General features: G+C 56.4%; 1 protein-coding gene across 1 annotated transcript in view; it reads left to right on the forward strand.

Moving 5' to 3' along the window:
• The window catches only part of KMT2D (lysine methyltransferase 2D), a 35823-nt gene extending 22926 nt beyond the window's left edge, over nt 1–12897 (forward strand). Inside the window, exons 36-56 of the mRNA XM_036759189.1 lie at nt 393–516; nt 623–710; nt 888–954; nt 1065–1297; nt 1404–2747; nt 2832–4184; nt 4401–4541; nt 4694–4861; nt 4988–5147; nt 5603–5678; nt 5824–5999; nt 6323–6453; nt 6602–6737; nt 6837–6964; nt 7137–8250; nt 8927–9063; nt 9175–9305; nt 10786–11071; nt 11240–11313; nt 11426–11534; nt 11645–12897. Of these exons, the coding sequence (XP_036615084.1) occupies nt 393–516; nt 623–710; nt 888–954; nt 1065–1297; nt 1404–2747; nt 2832–4184; nt 4401–4541; nt 4694–4861; nt 4988–5147; nt 5603–5678; nt 5824–5999; nt 6323–6453; nt 6602–6737; nt 6837–6964; nt 7137–8250; nt 8927–9063; nt 9175–9305; nt 10786–11071; nt 11240–11313; nt 11426–11534; nt 11645–11737 (6269 nt within the window). The 3' untranslated portion in view covers nt 11738–12897. The remainder of the gene's footprint in view (nt 1–392; nt 517–622; nt 711–887; nt 955–1064; nt 1298–1403; nt 2748–2831; nt 4185–4400; nt 4542–4693; nt 4862–4987; nt 5148–5602; nt 5679–5823; nt 6000–6322; nt 6454–6601; nt 6738–6836; nt 6965–7136; nt 8251–8926; nt 9064–9174; nt 9306–10785; nt 11072–11239; nt 11314–11425; nt 11535–11644) is intronic.
• The last annotated feature ends 618 nt before the right edge of the window (nt 12898–13515 follow it).

Genomic DNA, 13515 nt, shown 5'->3' on the forward strand with positions numbered 1-13515 from the left:
AGTTTGACCAGAGTAGAAAGTTTGGGCAGGGGCAGAAAAATGATAGTAGATTTGGGACCAGTTAGTGGAGAGCCCTGAATGCCAATTTAAATCATTTGAAGCCCTGAAGCTTCCGTTGACGTATCAAAAGCAGTGTGTTAGGAATGTTGTCTTTGGCCTCTGATTTCCGTGCCATGCAGAGCAGGCAGAGAGAACACGGGGCCTGGGGTGTGGGTGGGGTCTACCAGAAGGTGTCCAGAGTGGAATCCTGGCATTTGGCACAAGCCGCTGCTTCTGGGCTGAGGACAGGGAAGGCGAGGGACCAGACAGGCACTGGGGGGCAGGCGTGAGATGGGGAAGAGACAGCTAATTCCAACATCTATCTCCCTCACCCTCTGGTACTCTCTTCAAAGACCTAGACAAGTTTGCTGCAGAGGACATCATCGATCCCATTGCCAAGGCTAAGATGGTTGCCCTGAAGGGCATCAAGAAGGTGATGGCACAGGGCAGTATTGGGGTGGCACCAGGCATGAACAGGTGAGGCCTCTGTAACTCGTCCTTCTCTCCCCCAACTACCTTTTCTCTGTTCTTCCCATCCTGCTTCTCTCTCACCTTTTACCATCTTTTCTGTGACTGGTTCTAGGCAACAGGTGTCCCTGTTGGCCCAGCGGCTGTCAGGAGCTCCTGGCAGCACTGACCTACAGAATCATGTGGCAGCTGGGAGTGGGCAGGTGAGTGAGCAGGTGGAGCTGTGGATAGGTGGCATGTGCAGAGGGAATGTGTCTTGGCACCCATGTTCATCTCTACTATTAGACTATACTCATGTAAAAGCTAGTAAGGAGGGTTTGATCAAAAGAACCTAGTGGGAAGGAGAGAGTGGTGACCCATGGCATCCTTTCCACTGACAGGAGCGGAGCAGCAGTGACCCTTCCCAGCCTCGGCCCAACCCACCCACCTTTGCCCACGGTGTGATCAGTGAGTATGGTGTGACCCGAGGGGGGCGGGGTGAAGGAGCAGTGTGGTGCCCCATCGGGGCCTGTGGTGGCCAGGCCCCTTGACTCCTCCTCTTCTCCCTGCTGGCCTAGATGAAGCTGACCAGCGGCAGTATGAGGAGTGGCTGTTTCACACCCAGCAACTGCTACAGATGCAGCTCAAGGTGCTGGAGGAGCAGATCGGGGTGCACCGGAAATCCCGAAAGGCTCTGTGCGCCAAGCAGCGCACCGCTAAAAAGGCTGGCCGAGAGTTCCCAGAGGCTGATGCGGAGAAGCTCAAGTTGGTCACAGAGCAGCAGAGCAAGATCCAGAAGCAGCTGGACCAGGTAGAGGCCCCGGGCAGAGAAAGGTTAAGAAGGTGGGGGTGAGTGCTGAGGTGGAGGCCTCTACCCACTCCGGACATCTTTCCTCCCTTCCTTTGATGACACCTAGGTTCGGAAACAGCAGAAGGAGCACACAAACCTCATGGCAGAGTATCGGAATAAGCAGCAGCAGCAGCAGCAGCAGCAGCAGCAGCAGCAGCAGCATTCTGCGGTGCTGGCCTTGAGCCCTTCCCAGAGCCCCAGGCTGCTGGCCAAGCTCCCTGGGCAGCTGCTCCCAGGCCACGGGCTGCAGCCTCCACAGGGGCCTCCAGGGGGGCAGGCGGGCGGCCTGCGCCTGCCCCCTGGGGGCGTTGCACTGACTGGCCAGCCCAGCGGCCCCTTCCTCAATACATCCTTGGGCCAGCAGCAGCCGCAGCAGCAGCAGCATCCGGCTGGGGCAGGGACCCTGGCAGGCCCCTCGGCAGGCTTCTTCCCTGGGAATCTTGCTCTCCGAGGCCTGGGTGCTGATGCACGGCTCTTACAGGAACGGCAGCTCCAGCTGCAGCAGCAGCGAATGCAGCTGACTCAGAAGCTGCAGCAGCAGCAGCAGCAGCAGCAGCAGCACCTGTTGGGACAGGTGGCTCTACAGCAGCAGCAGCAGGGTCTGGGCCCCAAGCCGCAGGGCCTCCTGCCTCCTGGCAGCCATCAGGGCCTCTTGGTCCAGCAGCTGTCCCCGCAGCCGCCCCCAGGGCCCCAGGGCATGCTGGGCCCTGCCCAGGTGGCGGTGTTGCAGCAGCAGCAGCAGCAGCAGCAGCAGCAGGTGCACCCTGGAGGTCTGGGTCCCCAGGGCCCTCACAGACAGGTGCTCCTTGCCCAGCCCCGAATGCTAGGGTCCCCTCAACTGGCCCAACAAGCACAAGGCCTCATGGCCCACCGCCTTGTCATGGCCCAGCAGCAGCAGCAGCAGCAGCCGCCCCTGGCTGGGCTCTCCCATCTTCAACAGGGACTGATGCCTCCTAGTGGGCAACCCAAGCTGGGCACCCAGTCCGTGGGGACGCAGCAGCAGCAGCAGCAGCAGCTGGGGCTCCTAAACCAGGGTCGAACCTTATTGCCTCCACAGCAGCAGCAGCAGCAGTCGCTGCCACCCCCAGCCAGCTCTCTTCCTCAGCAGCAGCAGCAGCAGGTGGCCCTGGGTCCCGGCTTGCCTGCCAAACCCCTCCAGCACTTTCCCAGCCATGGCGCCTTGGGACCAACCCTCTTGCTGAGCCAGGGGTTGCCTTCAGGCCTACCAGGCAAGGAGCAAGCTGGGGCAGAGACAGTGCTAGTACCCGAGGGCACTGAAGCCTCCTCGGTGCACCTAGGAGGACCATTGGCATTGGGTCCTCCGACAGAAACCCTGCCCCCAGAGCCAGTGGAGGTGAAGCCCCCCCTCCCTGGGGACTCTCACCTCCTCCTGTCCCAACCCCAGCCTCATCCTCCGCTCCAACCCCAGCCCCAACCCCAGCCCCAACCCCAGCCCCAGCCCCAGCTCCAGATCCAACCCCAGCCCCAGCCCCAGCCCCAGTCCCAGCCCCAGCCCCAGCCCCAGCCTCAGCCCCAGCCCCAGCCCCAGCCCCAGCCCCAGCCCCAGCCCCAGCCCCAGCCCCCTCAGATGAACTCCCTGCAGTTACAGGCACCTCTGAGACTCCCAGGGCAGCAGCAGCAGCAGCAGCAGCAAATCAGCTTACTCCATCCAGCAGGCAGTGCAAGTCATGGGCAAATGGCTGGTGGGCAACCCCCTGAAGTTACTTCCATGTCCCACCTGCTCACCCAGCCCCTTAGTTCTGTAGGGGAGCGGGCCTCTGGGCTGGATCGACCCCTGAAAGGGAGCCCTAGGCCACAGCCTCCCAAGCCAGGCCCTCTACCCCACCCTGGGCAGGGTCTGCCAGGGCATTCAGGAATGCCCACAGTGGGGCAGCTGCGGGCCCAGCTTCAGGGTGTCCTGGCCAAGAACCCGCAGCTTCGGCACCTAAGTCCTCAGCAGCAGCAGCAGCTGCAGGCCCTTCTCATGCAGAGGCAGCTGCAGCAAGGCCAGGTGCTAAGGCAAACAGTGCCCTATCTGGAGCCTGGGACCCAGCCTTCTTCCTTGCAAGGCCTCCTGGGCCGCCAGCCCCAACCTGGGGGCTTCCTGGGAGCTCCATCGGGGCCTGTACAGGAGCTAGGGGCAGTGCCCCGACCCCAGGGCCCTTCCCGGCTCTCTACGCCACAAGGAGCCATAGCATCAGGGTCAACCCTTGGCCTTGTACAGCCTCCTCCTCTGCCATCCAGCCCCCAAGAGCCAAAGAGACCTTCCCCACGATTGCTGCCCCCTAGCCCTCAGCTTCCTGCTGAGGCTCAGCTCACCCTTACCCAAACTGAGACCCCAAAGCCCCAAGAATCCTCCTTGGAGCTACCTTCAGGGGACATTCCATCCCCCTCACCGGCTGCCTCCCAGCTTCCAGATGCTTTCTTTGTCAAGGGACCAGGACCTTGGGAAACCCCAGGCAACCTGGCTGAGGCCCATAAGCCTGAGCAGAGCAACATGAGGCCTGGAGAGGTAGAGCAGGTGAATGGGCAGGAGATGCCTGAGCCACCCCGACTCATGATCAAGCAGGAGCCTCGAGAGGAGCCTTGTGCCCTGGGGGCCCAGGTGGTGAAACGGGAGACTAATGGGGAACCTGTGGGCACACCAGGCACCAGCAACCACCTCTTACTGGCAGGCAGCCGCTCAGAGGCTGGGCACCTGCTTTTGCAGAAGCTGCTTCGGGCAAAGAATGTACAGCTTGGCACAGGGCATGGACCTGAGGGGCTCCGAGCAGAGATCAATGGGCACATTGACAGCAAGCTGGCTGGGTTGGAGCAGAAGCTTCAGGGCACTCCAGTCAGCAAGGAGGTGAGTCCCTTGGCTAGAGAGGTAGCCTCCACTTGGTCTGTCTGTCAAGTGACATGTCTGACCTCTGCCTTCTCTACGTACTTTCTAACTGTTGTTACTATGTGCATGGCACTATCCACAGGAACCGAGTTCTTTATGAAGCTGGGGGATGAGATGTCGCAGAAGGCTGGAGGGGAGGTGGGTGGGCACGCCTTACAGTAGATATGTCTATCACAGGATGCCGCAGCCAAGAAACCACTGACCCCCAAGCCCAAAAGGGTACAGAAGGCAGGTGACAGGGTAGCAAGCTCCCGAAAGAAGCTCCGGAAGGAAGATGGGGTGAAAGCCAATGAGGCCCTGCTGAAACAGCTAAAGCAGGTGACCCCTGGGAATTGCAGCTGCACAGCCCCCAGGGCAGATGGAGGAGGTGGGGGGGGGTGGTCCCTTGGGAGTTCCTTCTCTAGCTCTTTAGCTGTAGGGGCTTAGATGCTGTAGTGTTCTCATGGCTTTGATTCTCTCTCCCCACCCAGGAGCTGTCCTTGCTGCCACTTACAGAACCCAGCATCACCAACAACTTCAGCCTTTTTGCGCCCTTTGGCAGTGGCTGCCTCATCAATGGGCGGAGCCAGCTGAGGGGAGCATTTGGGAGTGGGGCACTACCCACTGGCCCTGACTACTATTCCCAGCTTCTTACAAAGGTCTGGAAGAGGTGGCACCATGCTGAGATGGGAGGGCTCAAGGGAATTCTTAGCCTAACACAGGGTAGGGGCATCACGATGACTTGTTCACTGTCAGATTTGCTGTTCCTTTTTCGCCCCACCTAGAATAACCTGAGTAACCCGCCAACGCCGCCTTCTTCACTGCCACCTACCCCACCCCCATCAGTACAGCAGAAACTGGTGAATGGAGTCACTCCTTCTGAGGACCTGGGGGAACAACCTAAAAATGTAGCCCCTGCCCGAGAGCCTGATGGGGGACCAAGGGGTAAGCAGAATATGGTGATGTGAGGCAGAGAGAGGCCCCTACCTGCCTCTTTCCTGCTCCCTTCTATGGCAGTGGTCTTTAGTTTGAAAAGGACCAGCTTGGTGGTCTGACTGCATAAAGGCCTCCAGCACCCAAAACTGTGGTAGATTTTTCCCTTAAAGAAGAAAATAGGTCTCTATCATCCCTTCCCCATCCCCTGCACAGAGAGTCATTCCTTGTAACAAAAGCATAATGAGTTTTTTCTGTTCCTTTACCACCTCTGGTTGGGGGGGGGGGGGTTCTAAAAACCCAGACTTTGGCAGCATGTGGAGGTGGGGACAGAGTTAAGCTTCATGTCCTTAGGCCCCAGGCAGACCCTGTGGCATGGGGAAACTATCAGAGCAACAGAACCAGGATCCTAAGAGAGGAGGGGCCCCCCTATTCCAGCCATGTCCTTTCTCCCCCTCTGCTCCCAGATGCCCCTGAAGTGAAGAGTTTGGACCTGCTGGCAGCGCTTCCCACTCCTCCTCACAACCAGACTGAGGATGTCAGGTTGGAAATGAAATGAGGAGTGGGGTGGGGTGCTTGGCTACCCTGCCATCGGGATTTCAGGTGGGGCTATGATATCCCCAGGCTTAAAGAGGCTGGGGAGGGGTGACCACCAAATGGTGCCAGCATGCCTTGTGTCTCTGTCTAGGATGGAGAGTGATGAGGAGAGTGGCTCTCCTGACAGCATTGTCCCAGCTTCTTCACCTGAGAGTATTCTGGGGGAGGAGGCACCTCGATTTCCCCAGCTGGTATCGGGCCAGCAGGAGCAGGAGGACAGGGCCCTCTCCCCAGTCATTCCGATCATCCCCAGGGCCAGCATCCCAGGTGTGTGTATGTGCCTGGCTGTGGTGTGGGCTAGGAAAAGCAGATATTGTGGTGAAGCAGAAAAAGGGCTAGCTTTTGATGTCAGGAAAGTCACAGGTTTGAATCTTACCTTCTCTGCTCGACCTCACCAAGCCTCAGTTTTTATCTGCAAAATTGGGGTAATGATACTTAAGAGGTATTGTGGGGATCAAATCAAAAAATGTTTTTTAAAGTACTAGGTAAATATTAGCTGCTGCTTTGGTTTTATTGTTAGGTTTTTGTTCTTGTTGAGGGGGAAGGTTAGAGACCAGCTGGGCTTTCAAGGTCTTCCCTGTCCTATTTAGTCTTCCCAGATACCAAGCCCTTTGGGGCTCTGGAACTAGAACCAACAGGAAAGCTATCTGCCAACACCTGGGAAAAGGGCAAGGGGAGTGAGGTGTCTGTCATGCTGACTGTTTCTGCCACGGCCGCCAAGGTATACCGAAGTGGTGGGAGACGGCGGCGGGGGGCAGGGGGCAGGGGGAGGAGCCTTGGCCTCTCCTGTAATGGCAGTGCTGCGCCTAGGGACCTCAGGTGACACATCTCTCTCTCTTCTCTCCATCCCTCTTCCCCCCATATGTCAGAATCTGAATGGTGTCATGGTGGCTGTGGCAGAGCTGTTGAGCATGAAGATCCCCAGCTCCTATGAGGTGATGTTCCCAGAGAGTCCTGCCCGTTCGGGAGGTGCCGAGCCCAAGAAGGGGGAAGTGGAGGGGCCTGGTGAGTATAGCAGAGATTGGGCAGGAGGCCAGGGGAGAAGGGGTGCTGTGCCGCTCTAGATTCAATGGGTAGTGGGTTCTCCCTCACTTCTTCCTACAGGTGGTAAAGAGAAAAGCCTAGGGGGAAAGCCCACGGAGGGTGGCAGTGACTGGCTGAAACAGTTTGATGCAGTGCTGCCGGGCTACACTCTCAAAAGCCAACTAGACCTCCTGAGCCTCCTCAAGCAGGTGGGGCCATGGGATTGGAGGGGTCCGAGCTGGGGGGAGGGCAGAGGACCTCAGAGGGGCAGGTTCGGGGGTTTGGGAAGGAACAGTGGTAGATACCAGTCTGGTGTTCTGGGAACAAGCGGGAGGCTCAAATGGGCTTCCTTGTTCTGATGGTATGGGATTGTCTTTGTAGGAAAGCCCTGTCCCAGAGCTGCCCGCCCAACACTGCTACATCCACAACGTCTCCAACCTGGATGTCCGACAGCTCTCTGCCCCACCCCCTGAGGAGCCTTCCCCTCCCCCTTCACCCTCAGCTCCTTCCCCTGCCAGCCCCCCAGCTGAACCCTCAGCCCCATCACCCCCACCACTAGTTCCCTCACCTCCGATGCCTGAAGCAGCTCGCCCCAAGCCCAGAGCCCGGCCCCCCGAAGAGGGTGAGGATTCCCGGCCACCCCGGCTTAAGAAGTGGAAAGGACTTCGCTGGAAACGGTTACGGCTGCTGCTGACGATCCAGAAGGGTGGTGGACGACGGGAGGGTGAACGGGAGGTAGCTGAGTTCATGGAGCAGCTGGGCACAGCCCTCCGACCCGACAAGGTGCCCCGTGACCTACGGCGTTGCTGCTTCTGCCATGAAGAGGGTGATGGAGCTACTGATGGGCCTGCCCGCCTCCTCAACCTAGATCTGGACCTGTGGGTCCACCTCAACTGCGCCCTGTGGTCCACAGAGGTTTATGAAACTCAGGGCGGGGCATTGATGAATGTCGAGGGTGCCCTCCACCGAGGGCTACTGACCAAGTGCTCACTGTGCCAGCGTACAGGAGCCACTAATAGCTGTAACCGGTTGCGATGTCCTAGCGTCTACCACTTTGCCTGTGCCATCCGGGCCAAGTGCATGTTCTTCAAGGATAAAACAATGCTGTGCCCTCTGCACAAGCTGAAGGGGCCCTGTGAGCAGGAGCTGAGCTCTTTTGCCGTCTTTCGCCGAGTCTACATTGAGCGGGATGAGGTGAAGCAGATTGCTAGCATTATCCAGCGCGGTGAGCGGCTGCACATGTTCCGGGTGGGAGGACTGGTGTTTCATGCCATCGGGCAGCTCCTGCCCCACCAGATGGCCGACTTCCACAGTGCCACAGCCCTCTACCCGGTGGGCTATGAGGCCACGCGCATCTACTGGAGCTTACGCACCAACAATCGGCGCTGCTGTTACCGCTGCTCCATCATCGAGAACAATGGGCGGCCGGAGTTCATCGTCAAGGTCATGGAACAGGGCTTGGAGGACCTGGTCTTCACTGATGCGTCCCCCCAGGGTGAGGCTTTAGGGAGTCAGGGACCATTTTGCTGTGTGGCTGGGTCATCTTATCCATCCTTCCATTTGGTTGGAAGAAATCCTTCCTAGCTCTAATGCACAGAGGTTTTCATCTTCCATGGCCTAGCATCCATTAGACTGGGCAAGTTTTTTGTTGTTCAACCTTAATCTTTCCTGCTGTTCTTTTTTTTTTTTTTTTCCCTTATTTGAGGTGAAGAGAACTATTTCCACATCCCCACAGATTGGGTTCAGGCTTCCCTTAGCCTGATCCTAACCCATCAATATTTTCCCTTGCTTGGAACCAGCATTAAATGAAGCCCTGGCCAGTATTGACTATATTTAGGGTTGGGAGTAGAGATAATTTTTTTTATATTCCTACTTTATCTTCCTCATTGTCTTTAGAGCAGAGGATCTGGCCCACAGGGGGACATTCCTGTTTTAGAGGGAAGGAGTCAAGGCATAGATCGGGGTGGGGAACCTCACGTGCGGCCCTTTGACCAAATCCAGTCTTATTCTGTGAAGATTGTCTGAGGGCCACAAGTGGCCTTGAGACTGCGGGTTCCCCACCCCTGGCCTAGGTCATGGGAGCCACAGATAGAAAATAACTCTTGTGTCGGGGGGGAGTCCAGATTTGGGGGGAAATGGGCCTTTTGATGGTCATTCAATTTCCCTCTTAGCTGTGTGGAACCGTATCATTGAACCAGTGGCTGCTATGCGCAAGGAAGCCGACATGCTTCGGTTATTCCCAGAGTATCTTAAGGGCGAGGAGCTCTTTGGGTTGACAGTACATGCTGTCCTACGGATCGCAGAGTCGGTAAGGCAGGAGCAGGGCAGGGTGGCCTGCAGAGGATTTTGGGGCAGGCTGATTGGGGTAGTGCTGCTCCCATGGGTCTGGGCTGCAGTAGATTGCTCACTGTGTCCACAGCTGCCTGGCGTGGAGAGCTGTCACAACTATTTGTTTCGATATGGACGGCACCCACTGATGGAACTGCCACTTATGATCAACCCTACTGGCTGTGCCCGCTCTGAGCCCAAAATCCTCACTCACTACAAACGGTGAGCCTCTTTATTGAGGGAGTCTGTGGTAGAGCCAGGTTTGGGAGGGGTCCGAAGCCACAGGAATGGGTAGGAAACAGGGTGGAGGACTGGAGACCTCGGGATAATGGGGGAGGAGATGGCATGAAAATGGAGACATCTTTTCCTTTGGAAAGGTTGGGGAATCACTCAGACATGTTGAAGAGCTGGAGCCAGGGGCCCCCTTAAAGCTGCCTTGTCTTTTCTGCCTAACCAGCCAAGCAATGGGGGTGGGGGTGGAGGGAGGCATGCAGTAGGCAGGTATTTAATGATGCTGTGGATGAGGGGGCCAGTGGTTTTTTCCCCTTTCCCCCCTCTAAGGGGCTCTGACTCCCTCCACCTTGAGGGAGCCTTCAGAAGCACCCCAGGCTGAGGTGGCCCCAGGAGTAATGATTGGAAGAATATTAAAACCTCACATTTGCATAGCATTTTATACTTTTTTTCCCAAAGCGTTTTCACATCCATTATCTCATTTGATCCTCACAACAACCTCATGAGGTAGGTAGGGCAGGTGGTATTGCCCCCTTTTTACAGAGGAGAACACTGAGGCCCAGAGAAGTTAATTGACATGCCCAGGGTCACACAGCAAGTCAAAGATGGAGCCAGAGCTAGAACCTTGGTCTCTTGACTTGTTCAGTGCTTTTCCCACTATGCCGTTGGTGGGCCCTAGCTCACCGGCTGGGGTACAGGAAGACAGAAACGATTTGAAAAGACCAAGCCCAGAGCAAGGAGGTGGACTTGTTCTGTGGTGGTACAGAGCTGAAGGGCAGCCTGTGTGGTTGCTGAGGGGGAGGGTGGGAGAAGGTGGAGTGGGGGTAGGGAGCAAGGAGGCAGGGATGGGGGCAGTGGGGGAGGGAAATGGAGTCAAACAGGTTACTTAATCATTTTCCTGAATTGAGTCAGTGAAGAGGCAAGAGGAGAGAGAGATTGTCCCTGTTTTGAGAAGAGTTTGTAGTTTTTGTGTTTGTGTGATTGGGGGTGGGGCAGGCAGGGGTGTAAACAGCTTTAATTCTCAAGAATTATTCTAATGTGGTAAGGGGACAGAATTCTGAATATGTCCTAGGAATAGAGATCCAAGGGATAGCCCAGTGAGTGGAATCCCCAGGCGTGGTTGAGGGAAGAGCACCTATGTCAGGCTAGTCCTGAGAGAGAGAATATATCCACATATCTGGGAATGAGAGGAGTTGAGCTCAACTGACTCCTAGACCCATCTCAGGTTTTCTGTACCCATTGGAGTAGAGGGACTTATGGATCTTAACTGCTGCCACACCAAGAATGATACCCTTATAGTATTAGAGCTCTGCCTCCATTTGCCAAGTCTGTATTTCCCATATGCCCATAGCATATGTCCTAAGGTCTGGCTAACATCTGCCACATCCCAGGGTCGGGGTTGGGTACAGGTCATTATGTGCCCACTCATTCTAGGAGAGATCTGACTTGCCATTTTTCCTGCTGCCACCAGGCCTCACACCCTCAACAGCACCAGCATGTCCAAGGCATACCAGAGCACCTTCACAGGCGAGACCAACACCCCATACAGCAAACAGTTTGTGCACTCCAAGTCATCCCAGTACCGACGACTTCGCACCGAATGGAAGAACAATGTGTACCTGGCTCGATCTCGTATCCAGGGCCTGGGGCTGTATGCTGCCAAGGACTTGGAGAAGCACACAATGGTCATTGAGTACATTGGCACCATCATCCGAAATGAGGTGGCCAACCGTCGTGAGAAGATCTATGAGGAGCAGGTTAGGGCCAAGGAGAGGAGCCATGTGCAGGAGGTTCTGGGGATTCAGGATGATGGGGCTGTGGTGGGCAAACTTTGAGTCTTCAAGGGAAAGTGAGGGGCATTTGGGGAAAGCCAGGAAGCCTGAATCTGTTTGAATCTGTTTATCCTGTTCCCTTCCTCTTTACAGAATCGAGGTATCTATATGTTCCGTATAAACAATGAGCATGTGATTGATGCCACACTTACTGGAGGCCCTGCCAGGTAAGATGGAGAGGGAGGGAGGGGCACATCAGGGTAGAACTGGCCCTCACCTGAATTGCCTCCAAGCCAGGCTCCCCTGACACTGACCCCTCCTTGGTCTTTTACTGTTCAGGTACATTAACCATTCATGTGCCCCCAACTGTGTGGCGGAGGTCGTGACCTTTGATAAGGAGGATAAGATCATTATCATCTCCAGCCGGCGCATCCCCAAAGGAGAAGAGGTGAGAGGAAGTCTTAGGACTGATGCGATCGGCAGTGGGATTTCCTTTGAATTGGTTTTTTTTTTCCTAAAGCCTGGCTAGATTTGATTCTTTTTCCCTTCCCTCCCCAGCTGACCTATGACTATCAGTTTGACTTTGAGGATGATCAGCACAAAATCCCCTGCCACTGTGGAGCCTGGAACTGCCGGAAGTGGATGAACTAAGCTCAGAGGCAACTGGGCGGGGGAAACCCTCCAAAGCCCTTCCCAAAAGGGTTGAAGGGGAAGAGAGCCAGGACCCAGAGTTGGGGCTGCTGGCTGACCAGAGCCCCAGGAGCAGGATGGGGCTAAGGGCCCCGGGGCAGTGCCCGTTCTGGGCACCAGGGATGCCTTCCCTCCCCCACCACAGGCCCTAGGCTGGCATATCTGCCCCCAGCTCCAGGAGCCGACAGACAGAAACAGCCATTGGGCATCTCAGGTTCGGGGGGTGGGGGGGAACTACCCAGCACCGTCTGGGAGGCAGCAGAGACGGTGAGGAGGGTGGCAGCTTGGGTCTCCCAGCCCCAGTGCTCCCACTGACGTCCCCAGCCCAACTCAAGGCTGCAAAGAGACTTGATTAAGCTTGACAATCCCAAAGGCTGGGTCCCCACACCTGGCCCTGCCCGCTGGGTCCTGTCCCCACTTCCTAATCCCCTCCTTCCCTTTCTCTCTGTCTCCCTCTTCTCCTCTGTGTCTCTCCGTCCCTCTTTCCATCTCTCTCTCTCTCTGGGTTGTGTTTCCTTGTTTTCTCTCTGACAAATGCAACACGAACGGGAAAGAGGCACCCAACTGCCCGGGTGGGGCGGGCAAGGCAGGCAAGCCGGGCAAGGAGATCCTGCACCCACACCTACCTCATTTAAGTGTTGGATTTTTTGCTGTTTTGAAATGTGAGACCCTCTCCCCAGCCCTCTAAATCCCTCAACCCCCTGTCTGAATTGGGGGTAGAAGAGAGGGGAGGGAAAAAGGAAAATCTTTAGGAAAAAAAAATCTGTTTTTAACTGTGGGCATGGGGTAGTGACTAGGGCTGATGGGAAGTGATTGAGAGAGGGTGACCCCTCGATCCCCTCAGAGGCTGGGCATCTCTTCCCCCTCTGAACGAGTTGGGAGGGGGAGGTGTTAGGGTTGTGTTTCAGAACCAGGGTGTCCTCCTCTTGTACTCCCAACCCCATCATGAGCCCAGTGCCTCCCTCAGCCTCTCCCTGGAATTGGAGGGGAAAGAGGTTCTCTTGAGTTGTGTACCCATTCCCCATGGGGCAAGTTGGGGCCCAGAGCTCCCTACTTCCCCAGCCACCAAACTGCTGCTGGTCTGGTGGGAAAGGGAGGTGTTGGGGGTAGGGGAGCTTAGTGTCATCGTGGGGAGGGTGGGGGGGTATTTATCTATTTATAAGCCGGATTGTATATAGTCATGTGGGGCATGGGGGGGCCAGCAGGAGGTGAGAACCCTCCCCTCTCCCCCCCACCCCCTGGGGAGAGCAAATGTAAAACTACTAATTTTTGTGCTTTATATATTCTATATAAATATATCTATTTTCTTTTTACAAAACCAGTTTATAAATGGTAGGGGGCGAGGGGAGGGACACCTGGAGCTCCCCTTGTGGGGGGGCTGCCCTCCATTATCCCAGACCTGCTGCCCTGCTCCTCACCACCCCCCCCCCCCCCACTTCCCTGGCTGTGACTGCTGTAAAGGTGAGGGGAGGGGACAGGGGCTGGGCTCAGTTTCCCCACTCCCAGATGTACAGTTGGACTTTTATAACGCACAAAAGTGAGCTGGCCCCTAGGGGAGCCAGAGGGTGACGGGTCCCCTCCCTCCTTTTTCTCCTATCTCCCTCCCTAACTTGTGCTGCAGTTGATTGAACTTCTTCCTGGAGTGGGGGGTGGGGGGGTGGGGGGGTGGAGTAACCCCTAGGCCCCTCTCTGGTAGGGAGCCATAGGTTTGAAGATGAAGTTTTTATTCAGTTCTCTCT

The sequence above is a fragment of the Trichosurus vulpecula genome, chromosome 5 (genome assembly GCF_011100635.1).
Source record: "Trichosurus vulpecula isolate mTriVul1 chromosome 5, mTriVul1.pri, whole genome shotgun sequence".
Lineage (NCBI taxonomy): Eukaryota > Metazoa > Chordata > Mammalia > Diprotodontia > Phalangeridae > Trichosurus > Trichosurus vulpecula.